Source organism: Aythya ferina (genome assembly GCF_964211825.1).
Source record: "Aythya ferina genome assembly, chromosome: Z".
NCBI classification, from domain to species: Eukaryota; Metazoa; Chordata; class Aves; order Anseriformes; family Anatidae; genus Aythya; species Aythya ferina.
Genome location: NC_140299.1, coordinates 13,328,100 through 13,350,950, shown reverse-complemented (window position 1 = coordinate 13,350,950; position 22,851 = coordinate 13,328,100). Strand labels below are relative to the sequence as shown.

Sequence of the window (22,851 nt, the reverse complement as noted above, 5' to 3'; positions counted from 1 at the left end):
GCCACACGCACACCCCGCGGAGGGGAGGCTGGAAGGATCCCGCGGCCGGGCATCAGCTTTCGGTGACAGCTCTGCCGCCGGCCCGGCCGTGCCCGGCGCCGGGCTCGTCCCCCCGGTGCCCCCCGGTGTCCCTCGTTGCTGGGCTCCGGTGCCCCGCGGGGTCCCGCCGCCCCATCCCAGCCGTATCCGCACGCCAAATCCAAAACCCAAACCAAACAACAACAACAAACAACAAAAATCATAAAGAAAAAAGGAAGAAGCGCAGTGCAGACGGAGCGCTTTATTGGCCGGCGCGCAATCCCTGCGCTCTCCCCAGCCGCCCGCCGCGTTAATTTCATAGCACCGGCGACATGAGGACCTCATACCTCCGGACAACTGGGTGAGTCATAAATACAGGGCGCGGGGCTGTAAGCCGAGACTGTTTACGGCCACTTTTCGCCGCGGCCTCCCGCGCGTCCCCCCGCCGCCGCCCCCCGTGCAGGGGCCGCGCAGCGCACCCGGGGCACCTGCGGCCGGCGGGGGGCGAGGAGGGGGCGGCGGCGGGACCGGGGGGGGCCGTGCCGGGCCGTGCCGGAGCCCCTGCAGCCGCCGAGGCTTGGTGTTGGGTTACCCCGGCCCGGCACGGCCCGGCACGGCCGCTGCGGGGCCAAGCGGGTGTCCGCGGGGCTGCGCCGCCGGGCGCGCAGCGCACGGTATGTCGGGCCGGTGACTTCAGCCGGGAGATATTTGGAGGCTCCGCGGGGTCCGGTGCGGGGGGCCAGCGTGTGTTTGGGTCTGAAAGCGAATCAGCGGAGGGCGCGTCACTGCCAAAGGGCCCTATAAATCCATCTGCGGCGCAGAGTCGCCCTGGCAAAGCCCCGGCGTCCGGCTCCGCGCTCCCCTCCGCCCGCGGGTGCGGAGCCCCCCGCGCCTCGCCTCGCCTCGCCCCCGACCCCGCCCGCGGAGCCCCGGCGGCTCCCGGGGAGCTGGGGAGAGCCCCGGCACCGGCCCGGCCCCCCGCCGCTCCCCGCTTGGATCTAAGCTCTCGCCGCGACGGGACCCCCGCTCTGCAGGAGGAAGCCTGGCTGCTGCTGCTGCTGCTGCTGCTGCTGCTACCGGCGCTACAAATCCCAGCGCCGGCCTCTGATTCTGCCAGCAGGCTGAGGGGGGTGGTGCGATTTTAATTTTTTTTCCCCTCCCCTCCTCCTCAGCTGCTCTTATTTTTTTTTTCCCCGTTTTTTTCTTTTTCTTTTTTTTTTTTTTTTTTTTTTTTTTTTTTTTTTTTTTTCTCCTTCCCGCCGTTGCGTGCGTGTCCGAGCGGTGCGCGGCTCCCCGCGGTGCTGGACCAGCTGGCGTTACAGGAGCCCTGATGTCTTCATCTGACTCCCCGCAGTTGTTGATGGAGTGTCTTTCTCAGATTTCCAGGCAGGGTCCCAAGAGCAGCACCCAGAGCCAGCTCCCGCTGCCAGGCGGCGCTCCCCGCGGCTCGGGCCGCTCCCGCCGCTGCTGAGCGCGGCCCCGGGGCCGCAGCGGGCACAGACCCCGGCACCGGCCGCGGACACAGCACCTGCGGCGGCCGGGGGAGGCCGCCGGGGCTGGCTTGTGCTGGCGGCTCCCCTCTGCCTCCACCCAGACCCGCGACCTCGCCCCCCTTCCCCACGCCTGCCCCCACCGCGCAAAAAGAGGGTCCCGGCGGCCGGACCCCGACCTGGCCCCCCATGCATCGCCCGTCCGGCCGCTCGGCTCCCCGGCGTTGATGTCCATCTCGGGTCCGACGAGACCAGCTCGGAGGTGAGGGCGAGGCGGGGGTCGCGGCGGGGCGGGAGGGGTACCCTCGTCGGGATGGGGGATACGGGGCCGCCCCCCCGGGGCGCCCCGGTGCCGGCGAGGTGCGAGGGCAGCGCCCGAGCCTGGACGGGCTCCGCGCAGCGGCCCCGGCGGCGGGCAGGGGTCGGAGCCCCGCGGCCAGAGCCCCCCGGTGAGACCCCTCCGCTGCCGCCCAGCGGGGCCGGGCCGGGCTGAAGCGGTCCCGGGGCAGCTGCCGGCTCCGGGAGGTGGGTGTCGGGGTGCAGGGGGAGCGGGGAAAAAGGGGTGAAAGGGAGAAAGGACGGGGGAAGGAGAAGGGAAAGGGAAAGGAGAGGAGAACGATAAGGAGGAAATGGAGAGGAGGGGAAAATTAAAGGAAAGGGAAATGGGGGAAAAAAAAAAAAAAGAAGGGAAGGAGGAAAGAAAAAAGAAAATGTGGAGATGGAAGGGGAAAGGGAAACTGGAAGAGAAAGGCAAAGAAGAGGAACAGAAGCAGGAAATGAAAAAAATGAAAGGGAAAGAAGATAAGGGGTAAAGGAAAAGGAAAGGAGAAAAAGGGAAGAGGAAGAGAGTGAGAACAGGAAAAGGGAAAGGAAAGAGAACAGAGAAAATGAAAGGAGAAAAAGGAAAAGAAAAGGGAAAGGGGAAAGCAAAGTGGACTGGGAAAACTAAAGGGGAGAAAGTGAGGAGGAAAAAGAAAAGAGAGCAGGAAAGGGAAAAAGAAAAGGGGACAGGGAAAATTAAAAGGCAAGAGCAAAGGAAAAAGACTGGGGACAGAGAGAGGAGGGAAATGAAAGTTTGCCCGTAGCACAGCAAAGCTGCGCAGCCTTGCACCACAGGCCAGCCGGGTCCGCCCTGTCTCAGCCCTGGGACAGGTACCCTGGTGCCGGGGGATGATGAGCACAAGGTGACCTGGCTGCCAGCATGGGGACATGGTGACACCCACCTGGCCCTGGGCGCAGGCCCCTGGGACCTGCCAGCCTGCCCCCAGGCAGCATGCCTGGGCTTAGAGGGGATGGTGGCCACCCCACAGCCCCGCTTCCACACCAGAAGATCCCACAGGATGGGGACAGGAGGGTTTGGGGGGGCACAGCTGCAAGCAGGTTGTTGGCCCCTGCTGAGTCCCCCGGGTGTCTCAGGGCTGGCAGGGAAGGGACAGGGCTGGGGGAGCACAGCAGCTGGGAGCTAACCCGTCCTCTCCTCCCTGCCAGGGGCCCGTGTTGGAAGGAGATCTAAGATGAAGTTATGGGATGTTGTGGCTGTCTGCGTGGTGCTGCTCAACACGGTCTCCACCTCGCCCCTGCCCACCGGTAAGATGCCTCCCGAGGGGCCCCCTTCAGTGGTAGAGGGGCCTGAAGACGATCTCTCCCCCATCAGCCTGCCGCCTCCCTATGCTGTGCACAGTGACTGTAAGAAACATTCCCCTTTGTAGCCACCGCTGTCTGTCTTGCTAAACCCGCTCCCCTTTGCTCAGGCATCAGGGTGAGGAAGGGACCCCCCCCTGCTTTCCTCCTCGCATTTTCCCAGGCAGGGGCACCAGCTCTGTCTGGCTGCAGCAGCTCCAATCCCAGTCATACTAAAAATCTTGGAGCTGGAGATGGCAGTGACCCCCTGTCCAGCCCTTCCTTCCCAGCAGTGTTAGGATTCCTTTGCTTGAAAAACCCTGAGACATGGGGAAGTTAATTCTGTGCAAAGGAGCCATGGGAGGGTCAAGCACCGTGTGATGCGGGCGCTGAAACTCCCTCCCCACCACTTCAGCCTCCTCTCGCTGCTCAGGGCTGCCAGTGCAGTTATTCACTGTCTGCAGTGGGCACGGGTCCTGGTGGACACTGCGCCGTGCTGCAAGGCACTGTACACATCCTGGAGTGCAGCTTAGTTTTGTTAAATCCTCCTTGGATCCTTATCCCAAAAGCAGTGTTTCCGTGTGGAAATTTACAGAAGAGTAGCAGTGGTGGGGATAGGAGCTTGGTGCAGAGCAATCCACATGAACTAGCTCACAGTAAGACAGCTTACAGTCCAAATGACAGATAATAATAATGCCTCGCTAATAATAGGTCTCCTACAATAGCAGATGCAGGATGTTAACAGTGGTATGCAAGTGTTACGCTAACACTGGTGGCTTTTTAAAGTGGGAATTAATATGGCTCAATAAGAAGCGGCAAGATACTCACACAGATTGTGGGGATGTCCACTTGGCAAAGGCAGAGACACAGCTTGGAGGTTGTTCCCTTTGCCCTTGCTCATCCCTTTCCCTCTAGCTCGAAGCAGAGAGAATCCAATGACCGAGGCTCATTTTTATCTCCTTACCAGGAGGTATGTCCTTCCCTGCGGCTGTCACAGCTCTGACCACGGGCAGCCCCGTGCTGATTTCCCTGGGAGCAGCTGGGTTAGTGCAGCATGGAGGTGCTGAGCAGGGAATTGTACCCTGTGGCTCCACTTTGCATCTGCCCTCCAGCATCCCACTCCTTGTTCTCCACTTGGTCTCCTCTGTGTTGTCTCTTTGCTTGTGTTTTCCCCCTGTGGCTGCCACCTCCTCTCCAATCCCAACCCCAGTCCCCTGCTGCTCGGCCATGGTGGGGAAGGTACTGATGTGCTGAGTAGTCCCACCAGAGGCAGAGATCAGCTTTGTGGGTGCTGTGCTGGTGATTTTAGCACAGACTGGCAGCAACACCAGCTCTCTGGTGAGAAGAGTGCTAGTGAGGAGGCAGCACAGGGCAGGAGATCATTAGTGCTCCCTCTTTCCAGGGAGGATGTATTTATGCAATACCACTTCTATCTTAAAAGCTACCTCTGGGAATACAGTTCCTCATGAGCTGGTGTCTCGCCAGAAGCTTGAGGGTATGGCTAGCAGTACAGAATTTGTCACTGTTTCCTCCTTTTTTTTTCTGTGGAGTGGGTAAGCAAGGAGGAAGATGGGCTGTGTTAACGTGTGTGGTGGCTGTGTGAACAGCCAGCCTTGTCCCAAAGCCTCTCCTTCCAGGACAGAGGGGGCTCCTAGGCACCACTAGAACAGTCCTTCCAGAAAGGACTGGTAGCTCGGCCTCCACCTCCTAATGTGGATCCTGTTGGATCCAATGGGCCTGGCTGTGAGGGGAGAATACCAGTGCTGCTCTTCACAGCAGAAGCTGAGAAAAACGCAGGCTGTTCCTGTGATCTTTGCACAGCAGCAGCACGGCACACTTGCCCAAATGCTGGAGACTCTGCTCTCAGCCAGGTTGCCAAACCGAGTGAGTCAGGGGAGACAGGCAGCTGTAAGAAAGCATAGAAATACTTCGATTCATTTTCACACTGTTTTTGTTGACTTAAAAGCGTGTGGTGCCTGAAGAGCTGGCTGCAAGCACGTAGCCTGCGAGACCAATCCCATCCAGGCCAACAAGGGCTACGCGCCATGTTGGAGTAACCACAGCCCTGCCCTTGGTGCACTTGTTCCTCTCTGCTCACCATTCAGTGCCACACACCCTTTGGAACGGGGAAGAGACAGAACAATGTACATAAGAGGGGTGGCAGCTGTGTTGCATAGACCTCCTGGTTTCTCCTTCCAGCGTCAGGCATGCTCACAGCCTGCTGGTGGGCCTGCCATGCCTTGGTACCCCTGGGGGCTGGTAGCCAGCATGGCATCTTTGGGAGACAGCTCACAAAGCTGAGCAGGACGGGGTGCCACATTATGGTGTTTGAAGAGGGGTGCACAGCTCTGCCCTATAGTGGTCCCCATGCAGGCTGGGTGGGGTAGCTCAGGTCTCTGATATGCCACGGGCAGTGGTGGGTTGTGAGATCAAGCCCCACTCTGAGGGGAAGGCCAAACACCTTGCTGGAGCACAGATCTGTTTTCCCAGGCTCTCGACACCTTTCTGCATTCTCATTTAAAGGGATTGCTTTCTCTGCAAAGTACTCTGAGGTCACCTGATGCTACCCCATCTCTTTCAGGTTGGCTGGAAATCTTCCTTCTTTCCAGCCTACAGGCAAGGTCCTAACCTCCCAGGCTGATCAGGTGTAATGTGCTGACCTTTGCTGTTCAGGACAGTAATTAGAGAGGGCAGAGAGTGTTGGCAATTGCAGTCTTCTGCATTTTTCATTGGACTGGATGCTGGGGTGAGAGTAGCCTCTGTAACTCTAGTGCATTTGAGATGATCCCAGTGTTTCTAAGTGTTTTAGGCATCCGTGCTCATGGGACAGCTTATTTCACATGAAGAAGAGTACTTGGGGAGTTTGTAACGTTAGAAAACACTTCCTTTGTTACCCTCATGCTACAGTCTGCAGTTAGAAGGACATAGTTAGCTTAAATAGTGAGTATGAACAGAACAAATATAAACTAAATTACTATAAAAAAAAAACTTAGTTTGTCTTATATGTGTTTCCCAGCAAATACGTTTTGTAACTGCTTGCCCCTGTATAGCCATAATCAGCACATGTGTGAGGGCTGGAGTATCCCAAGATGCAGGACATGACATGTAGTCTCTTGATCTAGTGGGCATCTTGAGTAAGAACTAGCAGTACATATGCAAAAATCAATGAAAAATATCTCTTTTTAATAGACAGAGAAGATGTTTCTCTGAATTGTAATGACTGAGTTACTCCATGGCCACAGGATGGTGAACTGTTGTTGAGAGTTCCTTTGTCATGCTATAGCATAGCACACCATGTTATAAGTGCGATATACCTCTGTTAAACATTCTTCATATCCCCTCCGAGGGGCATTTAATGTTAAGATTCTGCATTTAGCTGGAATGGAAGTATCTAGAATGAACAGTGCTATTATAAGGCTTCTAAAGGCAAAAACAATATTAAATTATACTTCCAAATGATTGTATTTCCTTCCCTACAGTATTTATTAGACAGAGTTTGTGTTACAAATCAGAACTCTCATGTTTCAGTCCAGGTTTTCCTGCCCCAAACCCTCACAGTGCAGCAGATGTGCTTTAGTGCAAGACACCCATAAGCCACAGAGGCAACCTGCCCCTGCACAGTAAATGCAATACATCAGAGAGGTTTTTGTCTGCCCCAGCCGAGCAGGTGCCACACTTGTCATTCGATCTGTGTGTATCCAGTGCAGCCGGTGCATCCAGCCACTCTCAGACTGAGTGCGCGTATGTCACTGGGCCAGCATATATATAGTAAAGTTTGTGCATGGGCACGCCCAGGTCTTCTAGGCATTTAGAAATCTCAAGCATTCAAAGTTGTCTTCTTTTCATGTGCACAATTCTAGAAGACATATTCTAGGGCACATCTGGGTAAATCCAGATGCGCGTAGCCCTAGAAGCTGTTCTTGCTGCAGTCACGTGTATCTCCTGAATATACTCCCTTGAAGGGTGTTCAGAGACCTAAGGAGAAAATGATTGAAATGCAAGAGAATCTGGTTTTATTCTCATTTTAACAGTTATCCTTTGTTTAAAGTTTTATGTCTTTGCTCATTTTCATTTTAGGGGCCTCAAAATTTTTCCAGTAGAAGTGTGGATCCTTTTAGATGTTTTGCAGATGTGGGTTGCTAGATAACATACCTCAACATGCATTTCTTGGTCACCTTTCATAGGCCTCTTGAATGTATTTTAGAAATCCTTGTCAGCTCTGTGATGACTGTTGATGGATTGCTGGGAGAGTCAGTATTTGTCCACTAGAACAGGATCCTCAAAATGATAGGCTGCAGTGACTTGTAAGTTTTAGTATTCCTGCATAAGGCAGATATAGAATATTTAAAGTTACAGAAGCTGAGAGAAGCTGTTGGAGTCATCAAGTCCCACCCATCAAAATCAATGCTCACCTGAACATGAGCCAGCAGTGTGCCCAGGTGGCCAAGGCCAATGGCATCCTGGCTTGTGTCAGGAACAGTGCAGCCAGCAGGACCAGGGAGGTGATTGTCCCCCTGTACTCAGCTCTGGTGATGCCGCACCTCAAGTACTGTGTTCAGCTTTGGGCCCCTCAGTACAATAAGGACATCAAGGCCCTGGAGCATGTCCAGAGAAGGGCTACAAAGCTGGTGAAGGGTCTGGAACACAAGCCCTGTGAGGAGCGGCTGAGGAGACTGGGGTTTTTTAGTCTGGAGGAGGCTCAGGGGAGACCTTATTGCTCTCTCCAGCTCCCTGAAAGGAAGGTGTGGGGAGCTGGGGGTTGACTTCTTCTCACAGGTAACCAGTGATGAGACTAGAGGGAATGGCCTCAAGCTGTGGCAGGAGAGGTTCAGGTTGGAAATGAGGAGACATTTCTTCTCAGAAAGAGCAGTCAGGCACTGGGACGGGTTGCCCAGGGAAGTGGTAGAGTCACCATCCCTGGGGGTATTTAAGGAAAGGTTGGACGTGGTGCTTAGGGACATGGTTTAGTGGGTGACATTGGTAGTAGGGTGGTGGTAGGACCAGATGATCTTGGTGGTCTTTTCAAACCCTAATGTTTCTATGATTCTATGATCTAGTGCAAATACCCAGTCCTCGTCCCTCCCCAACACACACACACTACCAAGAAACTGTAACTTAAAACTTGGAGTACACAGGCCAAACCCCACGTAATGACACTTGCTGAAGATTCTCGTACTTCCATAGCAATATGTTAATGACAAGTAATAAGTGAGAATACTAAATATTGTGGCATAACAATGTTCAGGATCATCAGACATCTAATGAGTCCACTGACACACTAGTGCTGGTAGAATGGTTAACACTGCAGGGTGGTCATTTTTTTTTTGACAAAAACAGCTGTAGTTTCTGAGCAAATACTACTTGGTAAGGGGAACCAAAGGAAAGATTTCAATGATTTTTGGCAATCCAGTCTTGCTTACAGAGAGAAGAAAGAAAATAGAATCAAAAAGATATATTTGAGGCAGGTACAAACAAAGCATTAAGATACAAAATATGTCTGGTTTTAAGATCAAGGACAGAAAATGAATTATGTAAGACATTTCAAATATCAGCAATTTTTTAAGGAAAAAAGCCACAGTGTATGACTTAGCAGATATTTAATCTTTTGCTTTGGTCTGTATCTATTGGCACAGCGCTTACACTGAAAACTGCAGGCACATTTCTTTGAATTCAGTGCGACTCGTACAAATGCTTTAATGATTATTGAGTCTTAGAAAGAAGCAAACACTGGATTCAAAATACTTGTTTTTCTGCAAAATACTTGTTTTTCTGCATGTGGGCAAGGCAGTGGTACAGCAGGTGTGCCAGAACTTCTCAGGTGGCCACATTTTTTGAGGCAAGCTGGTCTTATCCCCTTCATCTAACAAGCTACAGACAAATATCTGGACTATCTCTGCTCCCATCCCAAACAGATCAGATTTCTTTGACAAAACCAGCAACAGCTTACAAATTTTTTGACAAGGAGGCATGTGTCCAGCATAGTGGCTTGGAAGGAGGCAGAGCTTTTCAGAGCCTTGCTGTCTCTGAGCAGCCACTGACACCATCTGATGAGTCCCACTGTGACATCTCCTGCAGCAGAGCAGGAGCACCTGCTTGAGATCCATGAACTGATGAATATAATAAGAACATTTTCAAAACTGTAATGTTAAAACTTTACATATCATGCCTATTGGAAAAAAAAAAAAAAAAAAAAAAGTCGAAATACAGGAAGCAAATTTATTACTTATAGTCCAAATCAAAATCTGACCACAGCAGAGATTGTCCTTGCAGGCTCATCAGTCATGGCTTTGATCACATGGCTGTGCTTTTCTGCTCCAGGACAGAGACTGGGACAGGGCCCCTTCCTGCTGCATTGCTGCCCGTGTTTGTTCCTTGGCACAGCCCTAAAGCCAGGAGATGCAGTGTAGGAGCATCCCAGGTGCAGCTGCTTGGTCAGAGTTGTGTTGAGCTGTTGTGGAAGCGGTGCCCCTGCTGTTGGATCAGTTGTCCTGCTCAGGTTCAGAGAGCTGGCACCGAAGTGGTGCAGTGTGACCAACGTGGAGTTTTACTAGTGACATGTGAGGGCTGACCTGGATCAGTTCTGCCCAGTAGTGCCAAAGAGAGTTTCTTTTTATTACCAGCAGTGTTTCCTCCATTTAAGTCTCCATGCCATGCCTCTTAGCTAGCTGCATGCCCTGTTACTAATAGAGGTCACAAGTTTCATGTCCCAGTACTTCTTTAAGGCTTCTTTAAGACTGTCTCAGTGATGGAACAGAACCAAGAGTTAAGCATAAACCCAACTTACAAGGGAAGCTCTAGATCTGCAGCATGGTACAGATCTGGAGGTGTACGAGGCCTTAGTGAGGAGATTTGGTGGGGAATAGGTCAGGTATGTTCCTCACCCAGCCTTGGCTCCTGCTCCGTCACTGGCTTCAGGCAGAGGGTGTCCACTTTGTCTCCTTTTTCCCTTTTTACACAGTTTGTGCTGTAACTTTGTCAGGTGCAGAGACTGCCTTTTGTGTGCTTGAATATGGTCCTTGTGCAGTAAGACCAGGACAGAGTCCTAGCTGCTACTGCAGGAGCTGTATCAAAACCTGGGAAGCAAGTGATGAAGGGCTGTCTGTTTCTTGGTGCCTCAGAGCTGGTTGTTCAAAGCTCTCAGTCAGAGGTGAGACCACAGCCACCTGCTGGTCCCTTGCTACCTGACTGCAAGATGTGACACCCCTTTGACCACCCCCAGAGAGGCCAGAGGATGTGCTCAGCCCCAAGGTCAGGCAGAAATTTATGGATGACTCCCATTTGGACCAGATTAGGAGTAAGAAACACTGGTGGACTGGTCAGCTTGCAAGACAGCTTCCTTCACCTCAACCAATTCACCTGGCCTCGCTTTTTCTTCCTGTTACCAAACCATTCCCCCACTGGCAGCAGTTGTGATGGTCTTGTTGTTCCTACCTTATCTTCTCCTGCTGGGAACCACAGAGTGAGGTTCCCTGGGGAGACTGAGCATCTCATACATGTGAGAAAGCAAGAAAAAAGATGCAAGGGGAAGCACCAAGCACGGTAATGTGAAAATATGAAGTACTCTGGAGGTTCAGCACTGTGACCAACATATGGGAATTGGCAGGGTGAGCTGGTGAGCTACAAACAGAAAATTGTCTGCTCCATGAGGAACAAGCACATCTTGTTGAACCCCGTGCCTGTTTCTAGTACTGCCTTATCATACCTGACTGGTGTGAGTGGCGCCAGGTTACTTAGCCAAGTTACTTAGCCCTTTGCCCTGATGAGAGACAAGTGACACCAGCGGCAGGCTCCATTTCTGAGACCTTTCTGCATGTGAGCAGGGACGTGGTGTTTCCTGGGAGCTGGCAGGGAGCAAGGCACTGAACCAGAACTGTATTAAACATTTAGAGATGAGGTGACCTGCTGTCTTTGATGCTCTGTTACCTAATGGACACAACCAACTGGTTTCCATTTCACTTCACAAGGCAATTATGCCTTACAGATTTTCATGCAAGGCATGAAAGCAAAGTCATTCTTCAAAGAAGTGGTGTTTTAATTGTTTAAATCCTGAAAACTTTTTAGTGTAACTAGTTTTAGCAACTGGCTTTCATTTAAAGCCTGCGTGATAAGCTTTGTTTTCACAAGTACTTAATTTTCAGTAAAATACATATTTCATCCCCATCATAGTTCACATTTTATTTACAAAGAAGAATGATCATAACATGAGTATTTTTGGCTCGCTAAGGTCACACTTCCACAAACAGATTACCCCAAGGGTCTCCTAAAATATGCCTTTGTAGTATGAGATGGAGAGACTCTGTGTTGTAGGGCTTGTCCACTATGATAAGTACCTGAAAAAAATTGCAACAAAGCAAGCTAAGAATAAAATAATTAATGAATAAATGGTATACCAGAGTCATCTTCATAAGCAGTGAAAACATGAGGCTGGTTCATTGCAGTTATAATTAGAGGCACATGACTTGTATATTTCCCACCAACAAATGATCTAAGAACAAACATCTTTGTGATTATAACTTTGGAGGAAACTTAAAATTAACCAGGAAAGAAAGGAAATTAAAATATTTTAGTTAAGGGCCCAGATGAAAGTACCAGAACTGTTTTTGAAAAAGGGCCATTTGATGTTAACACAGATCTGGATCTGGGTTTTCTAAATAGTGCTTATCATTATAATTAGCTGGATTAAATCCCTTGGACTTTGAAATCTTACTTTAAACAAGAGTCTGAATGCTGCTATTTGAACCTCTCTAACTGAAAGACAGCTGTGTTTAAGTGAAATATTATCCTGGTAATTGTATTAAATGTTTAGCATGATGTTTTGATGTAGTCGTTACACAATACCACAAATATATGCATAAAAGATACAATGTAAAACAAAAGTACAATTTTATCATTTTTAGTATACCTTATGTGAGTTTTATTCAATCACTTTTACTCAGGACATGCAGAGTGTCAGCTGATCCTGCAGTGACATGATTATGTTTTCCAAAGATCAGTAGAGAAAATGATTCCATAAATACAGTTCCCAATACCTTTAAACTTCAAGTTTTATGAGATTGGGAATAAAAAGGAAAACCTGCTTCTATAATTATTATTTTGCAGTTAATAGAACTTCAGACTTTCTTGTAAGCCATAATAAACAGCATGGTTAGAAGAGACTGTAGTTAGCCTTTTAAATCCATAACCAGGCACCAAAATGAGTAACTGGATTTTTTTTTTTTTCTCAAAAGCTGAAGATCCATCTGTTCCCACTGAAACCAATTTGTGGTCAGGTACAAACCGAGGGTTTCTTGCTCTACCATGCTGGGTTACTGCCACTGCAGGGGAATATTTGGCTTTAAAATAAATCTGTTGCTAGTGAAACCAAAGGAATAGTTTTACAAAATGTAATTTTGATCCCATTTGAACAGAAAGAAATAAAATGTCCATTTTTTCCTTAATGGAAACAGTGTTCCTTAGAATGTGACAAGCTTGCTTTGGATATTCATTTAGACCTACCTTATGTGTGAGTCTGTCTGACCACTGTTTAGTGTTCTAAAAAGCGCAGGCACCAGATCCCTGCCCCGCTGGCACACGGTGTCTCTAATTAATTGGAAATGCAACAGCAGGCTCTGGGGCTGCAGCAGAGAAAGTGCCCAGAGGAAGGCACATTTCCCTGCATGCAGGGTTATGGGTTGGCTTTCTGCAGGGACTGGTGGGGAGCTCTGGGGGTGTTTGCTGCAGGAGCCTGCACCCATTGCCAGCTTTTATTGTGCCCAGGGGACACGGGACCATGCTGGAGACAGGAAGGTCAAAGCCTCAGGTTCTGGGGAGCAGCTGCGAGGCAAGAATTTCATCATGCATTCAACTGGGAAGTTCCTAACCTGGGTCAAAATTGTAATCTGATTGTGTCCTAAGTGTTTTGAACCTAAAGGTTAAAAAAGAAAGCAGACAGCTTGCAGACAGCAAACAGAAGGTGCAAATATTCTTGTTTTCTAAGCATCTTACTTAAAATGGGTCTCACATCTTTACTTTTGTTTGACTCCCAGGGTTTGGGATATTTGATGTTGACCAGCTCTCCTCCCAGCCTGGTCACTTTCCAGATGCCTGTGTTTAGCAGTCCTATGGTGTTTCATTCTTTCCTTCTTTGCATTTTTACTATTTTTCTGATCCTTAGAGAAACTTCTGGCAGATCAACAGCCCTGGTTCATCTGGACATGGAAGACAGAGCTGCCTCAAAGCAGAGTGGCTGCCATTCATAGCCCCTGCTCTTGACACTCCAGCAGTAGAAGGCACACTCATGCTGTGGTTGCCAGCAGAGGAGAAGTCTCTGCCTTTTCCTAGCTGAGAGGTCAGGTCTTTGGGACAGCATTGAAAGAGGTAGCTGCAAGAGAGTGAAGTGTGGCTGTCCCATCCCTGGAAGTGTTCAAGGCCAGGCTGGATGGCGCTTTTAGCAGCCTGGTCTGGTGGGATGTGTCCTGGGAGATGTCCCTGCCCATGGCAGGGGTCTGGAACTGGTGATGTTTAAGGCCCCTTCCAACCCAAACCATTCTGTGACTGTGAGCAGGAGCAGGACACATGCACTTTGCCACAGCTCCTGCCAGGGCACCGCTGCCTGCCCCATGCTCCTGCTGACAGGGTGCTAGGCAGTGGTGATGCTAAAGCATGTCTGTAACTGGAATGTGAGAGGGTCAAGGGCAGAGTAAGTAGGACAAGAGGTTTAGTGCCATGGGAAGGAGAGACTCAGCAGGCTGGTATTCCGAGAGGTCAACAGTCAGGAAGCGGCTCTCAAAAACATGGTGTAAACCCCAAGCAAAACCTCATGACTTTACACCAGTCTTGTGAGTCTTCGTGGCACCCTGTTGTAAACAGTGGGGCTCAGCCTTGTCACATTGCCCCCTGGGGTCTGTGAGCCCTTCTCCCATGCTGTGGGCAAGATACACAGAGGCCAAGTGACACCCAAGGGAAATTTTATATGTCCAGGATGTCTCTCCCCCAGGGAATGCCTGCTTTGAGGTTTGTCACAGCGATGCACATATGGGCCAACCTTACTAACCTGTATTGAGCACATGCTGTTGTGGGCTATCCTGTCCCACTTTATCCTATCCTAGATGGCTTCAGATTTTTTAATTTTGATTCTTTTACACCCTGGAGTCAGCGACCAGGGACTGCTGCTCAGAAAAGATTTTGCTGCTTTTGTTGCCGTAGTGTCTGAGCATTTTCTGCTAGCACTTTGTACAGCTTGACAAGCATCTGTCATGTTTGTTCTCTCAGCTTTTCCACCAGAAGGGAGGTGTTGTCAGTAAATCAGTTTGTTTTGAAAAAAATGTGTGTGTATGTAATTATATGTATTTGTACATGTGTATGTGCAAATATAACACACAAATGCACGTGCCAACTGTGTGTTTTATAGGTAGGGATAATAATCTTTTTTTTTTCACAGGGATGTGAAGTCCCCACAGAAAGCCCTTCCTACTGCACAGTTAAGCCAGCACGGTCTATGCAGTGTTGTGCATTAGAGAAGCAAAGCTGCCAGGCTGTAGACTTTCGTTCTGAGACTATAAATGGTTTTCAAACTGTTTGCAACAGAGGGGTGACTAACTAAAGGAGATCATGTCTGAATCGAGTGCCTGTTTTCAGGGTACAAACCAGCATTAGATGCCAAGGCAGCCCCTCAGAGTGTGCTGGTGTTCTCTGGCCGCACAGCCCAGCACCCCTTCACCTCCAGCATCACTTATGCAGTGCATGGACCAAACAAGTGCTCATCATGCAGTGGCTGTGGTGTGGTGAGCTCTCTCAGCATCTCTGGAGCACATCTACTGAGTGAACCTCAGGCTGGGATTGTCCTACTGTCTTTCTTTGCCTTCCCTGCTGTTAGCCTTGTATGGTTCTTAGTCCTTGGTCAGTGGTTATTGTTTATTCATGTATGATATCTGGTGGTAACTTAGCACTTACCTCTAGTGCCTTGTTTCAGCCCATCACAGTTTTTGTTAATGACAGCATTTCTGCTTGGTTGCCCAGCATCCTACTTCAGCTTTTTTTTTTACAGGCTGTCCTGGCTGTCAAAACCCTGCAAGCCACTCTTAGTGGATATGCAGAAAACTAGCACCAAGCCACTCCAGTCAGTGTAATTACCACTGCTTGGGCCCATCACTTAGTGGTCATTGGGTCCAGCTGCACTTGATGCTGTGCCAAGAGCACAGGTCCATGCCAAAAGGCACATCACTGCATTGATAGTGACAAGTTTGGGCTCCACAGGTAGAGGGTGTTGTTGCTTATGACAGCTTGCAAGGATTCACCACATGGCCCGGTAACACAGCTGCCATTGTGTTTAAAATCATGTAGACACATAGTCCTGTAACAGCATGTGCAGTGGTAGGTAGGCAGACGCTGTCCAGGGCTGACAGGTCCAGCACACTTCCTCAAGGAAGGCTACGTGCCCACCATTCCCACAGGTTCCCAAATATCACCTGCATGCCTCCTCCTTCTTCCGGTGATGTAATTCCCAAATACTGATGGTCACTGCAGGAGTCCTCTGGACTGATTTGGATATCTGCTTGGGATGTTTTCCAATTCCCTGGGCTGAAGGGGAAGTCCACCCCTGAGACAGCATATTGGCATTCATCATACTCACAGTGCTGGCAGCCCTCCCAGTGAGTCTCCCAAGTGGCCTGATGTTGCAAGAGGGGATGAGCTGAGCAGGGATCTCCAGCTCCTTTATCTGCATTGGCCACGCACACTTCATCCCTGATTGCAGCTCAGAGTCCTTCTTCCTGTGTGGTTTATGTTAGAGCCCTGGTGAGATCAGTGGAGTCAGTCATGCTGCTAATTACCCCATGTTCTGGTTGCAGCAAGTCCATGTGCATAGGTAGGGCTCCTCTAGTTGTTGCTCAGTTGGCTTGGTTATTTGTCTACTTTTTCTCTTCTGCTTCCACCTTCTCCTGTGTTGACAGCTCATGCCTGCGTTAGTGTTGCATAGGTCTCCTCTACGGCATGTTTCCTCCCTCTTAATATCACAGACCACTTTACAGTGCAGAAGGCTTTCAGTGACATTAGCTCCCTTGTTGTAGCTGGGGTCGTCATCTTGCATGAACCAGGACAAGTGACAGCATGGGCTCCAAATGGGGCACAGTCTACAGCATGGGCCTTTTCCCCTCTTTGTCTGCTCTCCAGGGTGTATTTCACTGGCTTGAATAGGACAGTGCTTCAACCCTATAGCCATCAGGTTAACATTAGTAAACCAAGTAGACTCCTGCACATAGCACCGTCACAGGGGTGAGTGACATCTTTGCACCTGAACTGCAAGCAGTTTAAAAACAGTATGCCCAGCTGGGTTTTATTTATTCAGGTAATCCACAGTTTTGCTTCTCTCTTCTTAGATGGGAGGAAACACTTCCCACGCTGCATCAGCAGCATACCAGGCTTGAGATAAGTATGAGGCTGAAGGTTTCAGACAAGGATCTCCAGGCTGGGTTTCCCTGTAACAATCTCCCATCCTTTTCCTGATGGTTGACTGCTGCATGGGTTTTGCTGAACCCTGGTATGCTTCCCTGATTGTTGTGTTTTGGTCTCATGTCACATTTGCTACAAGGATTGGGACAGGAGTATGTGGCAGATGTATGGGCTGGGGTAGTCACAGTAGTACGAGTGGGGTAATTTCAGAGTGAGAGTAGAGAATGGCACAGCCAGAGCTATCTCATCAGGGAGAGAGATCTTTCCCCATGGGTTATAAGTGAGATTCTGTGTAAGAAACCTAGAAGCTGCCCAGTCTCACAGCAACAAGAGCAAGTGCCTCCTGCCAAAGCCTTCTCCATCCGTCTGTGCCAGGGACATCCTTGTATTTCATCATTGGACGTTGGGCCAGTTCCAAGTGGGTTGTCTTTCTTGACTGGGTCTAGCATGGAGTCTACCTCCTCTTGCCTTTAAGGAATGTAGCCTACCTACCACCTTGATCAGGACCTTGCTCAGGAGGGCTGTGTTCATATGGCGTGGACAGACCAGCTTGTCCTGCAAGAACCAGGCAGTGCATTCAATGGATGCACCTACCCATGCTACCCCCTCCAGTAGGTATGGCTATCAGTGGGTGTTTTGGTACCTGATACAGAGGTAGCAGCAAAGGAGTGCCCAAAGGGTGCACTTGCCATTGGTGGACAAGACTATGGGGCTTGGCACAGGACCCTGCCTTGTTCAGGTCCCATATGGCTGTGTAGGTTAGCAGATATCCCTTCTTTGCATCTCTTCAGAGCCACAGGTGTTAGTGGCTGTTGCCTTTAGCAAGGATACCTGTAAAGCAAAGTGGAATTCACTTTTCCCGGTTCCAAACTCTTCAGTTTATAGCATCCCACTTCCCATGTGTCACCCTCTTTATGTGAAGGTACACGATCACCTGCCTTCATTACTCTTTTACCAATCTGCACTATTTTGTGGAAGCCACCCATGAGAAGCTGTGTATTTCTGATCCATCCCTCTGTGATTGTGAAGGGTGCCACTGGGATGTGGCTGCTTTGGGAAAGGATCTGTACTCATCCTTAAGTGCAGACACGCTGTGTTTCAGCAGACTTTTACACTAACAGAGCTCACATCTTGCTGCAATGGGAGGCAGCCTTGTGCCTTCCCCACTTCTGTGAACAGGGTCAATGCATTCACATCTGGGCTGTGAACATTTGCTGCCTGGTCTCCCACCAGGGCTCTTGTCTGTTATAGTGCTCATTAGGGAAATGTGGCACAGAGCTGTTGCCTGCAGAGCTGTTCCTGTCTCATCTGTGTGACAGGAACAACACATCAGGCATATTTTTTCCCAGTATTTGCAGTTCGTGGGACATTTGTAGAGGTCCTTCTGGAGCCCTTTTAGACCCTTGTGGTGTGTGAAACCAGTCTACTATGCAGGTACGCACTTAGGAGTTAAGTACAGAAAGAAGCATCTTCTTACGTTTTCCGGCAAAAGAAGTGAGTCTTCAAAGACTCAATTTTTGGCAATAAGAATGGGAGAAAAAAATCTTAATACTGCAATGTTATTTAAGTATTTAAGATACATTCATTAATAATACAAAATAAAGGCATCTAGATATGGGCCCCTGACAGCCTGACCTGTCATTAAATCACTGTCTTCACTAAAACAAATCACACTGAGGCATTTAGTCCATGGGAAGATTTCAGATATGATGTTATTCCAAATCATGATGAAAAAACTGAAATCTCAGAACATTTCAGAAGAACATATTCAATTTCACCCTCCTTGAAGAGGTTCGTTCTACTAGTGTCAAAACATTTCATTGCCTTTAACATTTAATTTACTTGAATAATTTGTCTCTGGTAGAGTACATATCAAGTGAAAAATGAAATAGGTAATTTAACTTCATAGAAAGAAAATGCATTAATAAAATTTCCCTTGAAAATTAACATAATACTTCTTTTCCAACCTATTTCTACTCAGTCTAATAAGCATCTGGTGATACAAAATAGTTCTACAAGATAATTTTCAAAAGCTCTGATAGTAATTATCCTCTAAAAGCATTAAAAAACAGGCATCCAGCCAAGAATAATAGCTTAGCCTGGCACCCCAGGAAATTTCTCCTTCTGTCCTGCCCCAAACCCTTATCAATAGGTGGCTTTGGCAATACTAACCGCTGCTGGTGTGAAAAGACAACTAACAATTACAAACACAAAATTGCCTCAAAGAAACCTCATCCCTTTGCTGCTTGCTAGGAAGAGCTTGTGTAACTCTCCACAGTAGCTTCATCCACCCAACAACTAATATTCATATCGTGACATGATTCTCTTTCCCTCAATTTTGACAAGGTTCATCCAATACTGAAAGACAAGCCAGAGTGCTACCAAGCATAAGCAGACACCTGCAGAGATACATACATATCTCATTCCTTTTTCCCCATGAGTTTTCAAATGAGTTTCCAAATTCCCTTTAGTTTTAGCGTGTCTGAAGTAGAGGGCAGGGCAGCTTGCATGTGTCTTGTGTTTTTGAGCCACAAACTGACAAACTTCTCTTCATGACAACTGACATGTGACAAAGCATTTTCTCTCTTTCTCGAACAGCTAATATGCCAGAGGATTATCCAGATCAGTTTGATGAGGTAGTGGACTTTATCCAAGCCACCATTAAAAGACTGAGGAGGTCGCCAGATAAACAGACTCCAATTTTTTCCAGGCGGGAGAGGAACCGGCAAAATGCAGCCATGAACATAGAGAATTCCAGCAAAAAGGGAAGGAGGAATCAAAAGGGCAAAAATCGGGGATGTGTCTTAACAGAAATACATTTAAATGTGACTGACTTGGATTTGGGATACGAAACCAAAGAAGAGCTCATCTTCCGGTATTGCAGTGGATCTTGTGATGCAGCTGAGACTACATATGACAAAATTTTAAAAAACTTAACCCGAAAGAAAAAACTAGTCAATGACAAAGTGAGGCAAGCTTGTTGCAGACCCACAGCCTTTGATGACGACCTGTCCTTTTTGGACGATAACCTGGTTTACCACATACTGAAAAAACATTCCGCGAAAAGGTGTGGATGTGTCTGACACTTGCTCACTGGAGGCAGCTCCAGTTTTGCATTCCTGCCATGATGCAAAGAAAGGGACCAAGGTTCCCAGGGAAGCTTCTGCTCAGAATGGAGAAAAGAGGACCAAGAACGCAGAGCGAGGGGGCGTGGGAGCCCAGGGGAGCGCGAGGCTGCCTAAAAGATGGAGGCTTTTGAAGTCCTACAGGAAAGTAAATAAAAGCTTGGGTGGAGAGCCAATGGCTGGATGGCGTTCGCACTCCCGTTCCCATTTGACACAGTCCACCACCAGTGAGACTCGGATCCATGAGGAACGTGCTTAAAAACACAACCCTGCAGTACCACACTGCGGTGTGGTCACTCCCACCCGCACCAGGAAGCTGAGCTGAGGAGCAGCTTATGGGTACCCTGCTCATCCCCTGTGCCCTCAGCTCTACCAAAAGACACGTTGCGCTGTTGCTCGTTGAAGGGTGGTTCCTCAGCACTTAGGACCACTTCTAAACTATAATGAGATTAATCTAAGATGGTATCGGGCAAAAATCAAAATTCCCAGGCTCAAGTTCTGCAGGGCCAGTATCGGTATAAAGCAAAACAGTTCCACTTACTGGTTAAGTTTGGTTATTTCCATCTCGTGTTTCTTCAAAGCAAGTGTAGGATTTCATTCTTCTGCTACCTATGAGAACAAGTTGAGTTTTTAAGCACTTCTTCCTAGTATAGTAAGAGAAACAACATGCCTGGCCTACACAAAACGTGTTTCTTTTGGTTTACAAAGGACTAATGTTACTTGGGTAACTACATTTGTATTTGGTCATTGTGAGTGAGCAGAGACTACTTGATGCAATGCATCCATTCAGAGACATAAATATACAGAAGATATTTATTAAGATTAAGTTATTGTTATTTATTACAGTTCGGTAATGAGTCTCCTTTCCTTATTTATTAAAGTTTCTTTTCAAAGGTGCCAAAGTAGAAGGTGCTTGGAAGATACAGAGAGACAAATAAGTTGGGAACAACGGTCCATGCTTTTGAAAGTGTTAACTTGAATGCAAAAAATCACTTACTTTACCTTTTTTGCTTTTAAACAAAAACCTGATTATGTTCACAGAATGTAGTGCCAAAGTCTGCAGCCCTTTCTCCTGTTCACCAACACTTCTGAAAGTGACTGCAGTCATACCAGTGGAGGAGCAAACGGCTCTACATGAGTGAGGGTCGCAGCACTTGGCTCAGCATTAGCCATTTGATAGACAAACTAATTCTAGTCATATTTAAAATGTAGCCACATTTTTTTCTCACACTTTTTGCCAACTGACCTCATATAACTATTGACAAATGGAAATTAATCACATTTAGCCTTATAATTTCTTGTTGTATTTATTTAAGCTTTTCCTTCCGTATTTCCATATAGAAAAAGTTAAATCCCTCTTATTAGTTAGCCCTGGATTTAATATAGTCTGCAGGTAAACAATTGTGTTAAATAACCAAAGAGTTTTATATAATTTACTGAAACATTACAGGATCATACCCATGCAGCAAAGCAGTCTGAGTTTCCTTACAGTGAAGGGGATAGTACAGCAAAGGCATTTGTACCTGACCGCCTGCTCGTTCTGGAGACTATTTTCCTAGAAGGAGCAGCAGTGCAGGTCTCTAGACATACCTGACAATCGGTGAAGCATCAACTCACACAAAACCCAAAAAAGAAAAAAAAAAAGTAAGAAAAAAAAAATCCCAATTGAAAAACAAAAAGGATGGTCCAACCTTTTATCTCATGCGTGCAATGACTTGACTCTCCTCACTCATTTTGCCCTGGGCCCCTCGGGCACCAGACAAGAAGACTCTAGTGGACAAAAAAGTCCAGAACACACCTAGAAAGATGTGCATTGTCTGCAAAATATAATTCATCCGCGACCTCCGCTGCTTTTACAAAATCACAGAATTGTAGGGGTTGGAAGGGACTTCACGAGATCATTGGGTCCAACCCCCCAGCTTTCTTGGGCTGATGGAGGCAGCACAGAGACCACCTGCAGGGTCATGGGGATACCTCAGCCCCTGTGCTGGGCAGGGCACAGCTGAGATGCCACCATTGGCATCGGTGTGATTTGGGCACTATCAGCCCAACCTGCCAGGCCAGGGCTGAGTTGCCCTGCGGGGTGGTTGGCTGCGCGCAGTGCTCGGGGGAGGGCAGCCCCTGCTGCTCAGCACTTACCCCCACAGCATTGTCTGCGCAGCTCAAAGAGGCTGCCACCAAAGCAAATCACTATGTTAAAAATACAAAAGGGTAAAGTTTGTGATTTTTTTTTTTTTAGACCTTATTGAAAACAGGAGTGTGCTTCTCTGGAGTTTTTTACTTCACCTGCGATTTATGTGTCAGTCATTTGTGTTAATCAACCAAAGTTCTCTACAGACTTTATTTTTGTACAATATTCATTTTATAACTTTTTACAAAATAAAACTCATTTCTATTGTTACCTGGCTGTTGCTTGTGCTTCTTCCTCATTGTACCACTTCTGAGCTAGAGCACTGCCCGGTCCCCAGCTGTGTGGAGAAACAAGAAGTCCTCTCTGCAGGGGAGCTTTCCTCTTCTGTCTCACCATCAGTCAGTCAGAGACGTCTGTAACCTCTTAGTAAAACATAACATCAATGAGTGATGTGACTGTAATAAGCATCTCCAAAATACGTGGCACAATAACAGGCTGGGTGGCAGGCTTGAAGCCCGGCGTTACCCGAGCTGTGCCCTGCCCGTGCCAGGCTGCGGCATCATTGTGGTGGCCTTGGCTATGCACGGCTGCCATTCCTGTGCTCAGGGGAGATTTGCATTTTGCTTTTCTAACCCAGGCGTTGCATCAGTTGGACTAAATTCCATCCACTTTGGCAGTCATTTTCCCTTCTTCTTTAAATAGGAAAATACCACTTGAATTTTTCTTTTCCGCCACCATCATGGAAAAGATGAGGGCAGGTTTTATGGCTGCGGCCAACAGCTTTTTCTCAACAGTTTTAAGTGCTGCAGTTCCCATCATAGTGTCAATAAACACATGCATTTACAGGTTTTGACACCGGGCTCTGTGAACTCCTCAAAACTGCTAAGGAGAGGAGGAGGGAGTATGTGAGCAGTGAGCCAGTGAGCAGGAGGCTTCCAGGGCTCACTGCAGATCAAACACTCTTTCTCTTAATGTACAGCATATGGATGCCTTGGTTTCATTTGTGCCGAGTGAGGCCATGCACGCAGCTCTAGCACAG

General features: G+C 48.3%; 1 protein-coding gene across 2 annotated transcripts; it reads left to right on the top strand.

The window, feature by feature from the left end:
* The first annotated feature begins 248 nt into the window (after positions 1-248).
* On the top strand, positions 249-21,360 carry GDNF (glial cell derived neurotrophic factor). Of its 2 annotated transcripts, XM_084503671.1 has the most exons (4): positions 249-379; positions 1,397-1,770; positions 2,997-3,194; positions 19,155-21,360. In XM_084503671.1, exons 3-4 carry the CDS (start codon positions 3,023-3,025, stop codon positions 19,637-19,639), a joined length of 657 nt encoding a protein of 218 aa, XP_084359797.1. In that variant the 5' UTR covers positions 249-379; positions 1,397-1,770; positions 2,997-3,022; the 3' UTR covers positions 19,640-21,360. The 2 variants fall into 2 exon arrangements, with proteins under 2 accessions (XP_084359797.1, XP_084359798.1); XM_084503672.1 differs by having other exon boundaries at positions 263-1,770; positions 2,997-3,095.
* Positions 21,361-22,851: the final 1,491 nt, after the last annotated feature.

Coding starts and splice junctions, on each gene's coding strand:
- GDNF (XM_084503671.1), top strand. CDS start 3,023: ATGAAGTTATGGGATGTTGTGGCTGTCTGCGTGGTGCTGCTCAACACG. Junction 3,195..19,154: donor CTATGCTGTGCACAGTGACT/GTAAGAAACATT, acceptor TTTCTCGAACAG/CTAATATGCCAGAGGATTAT.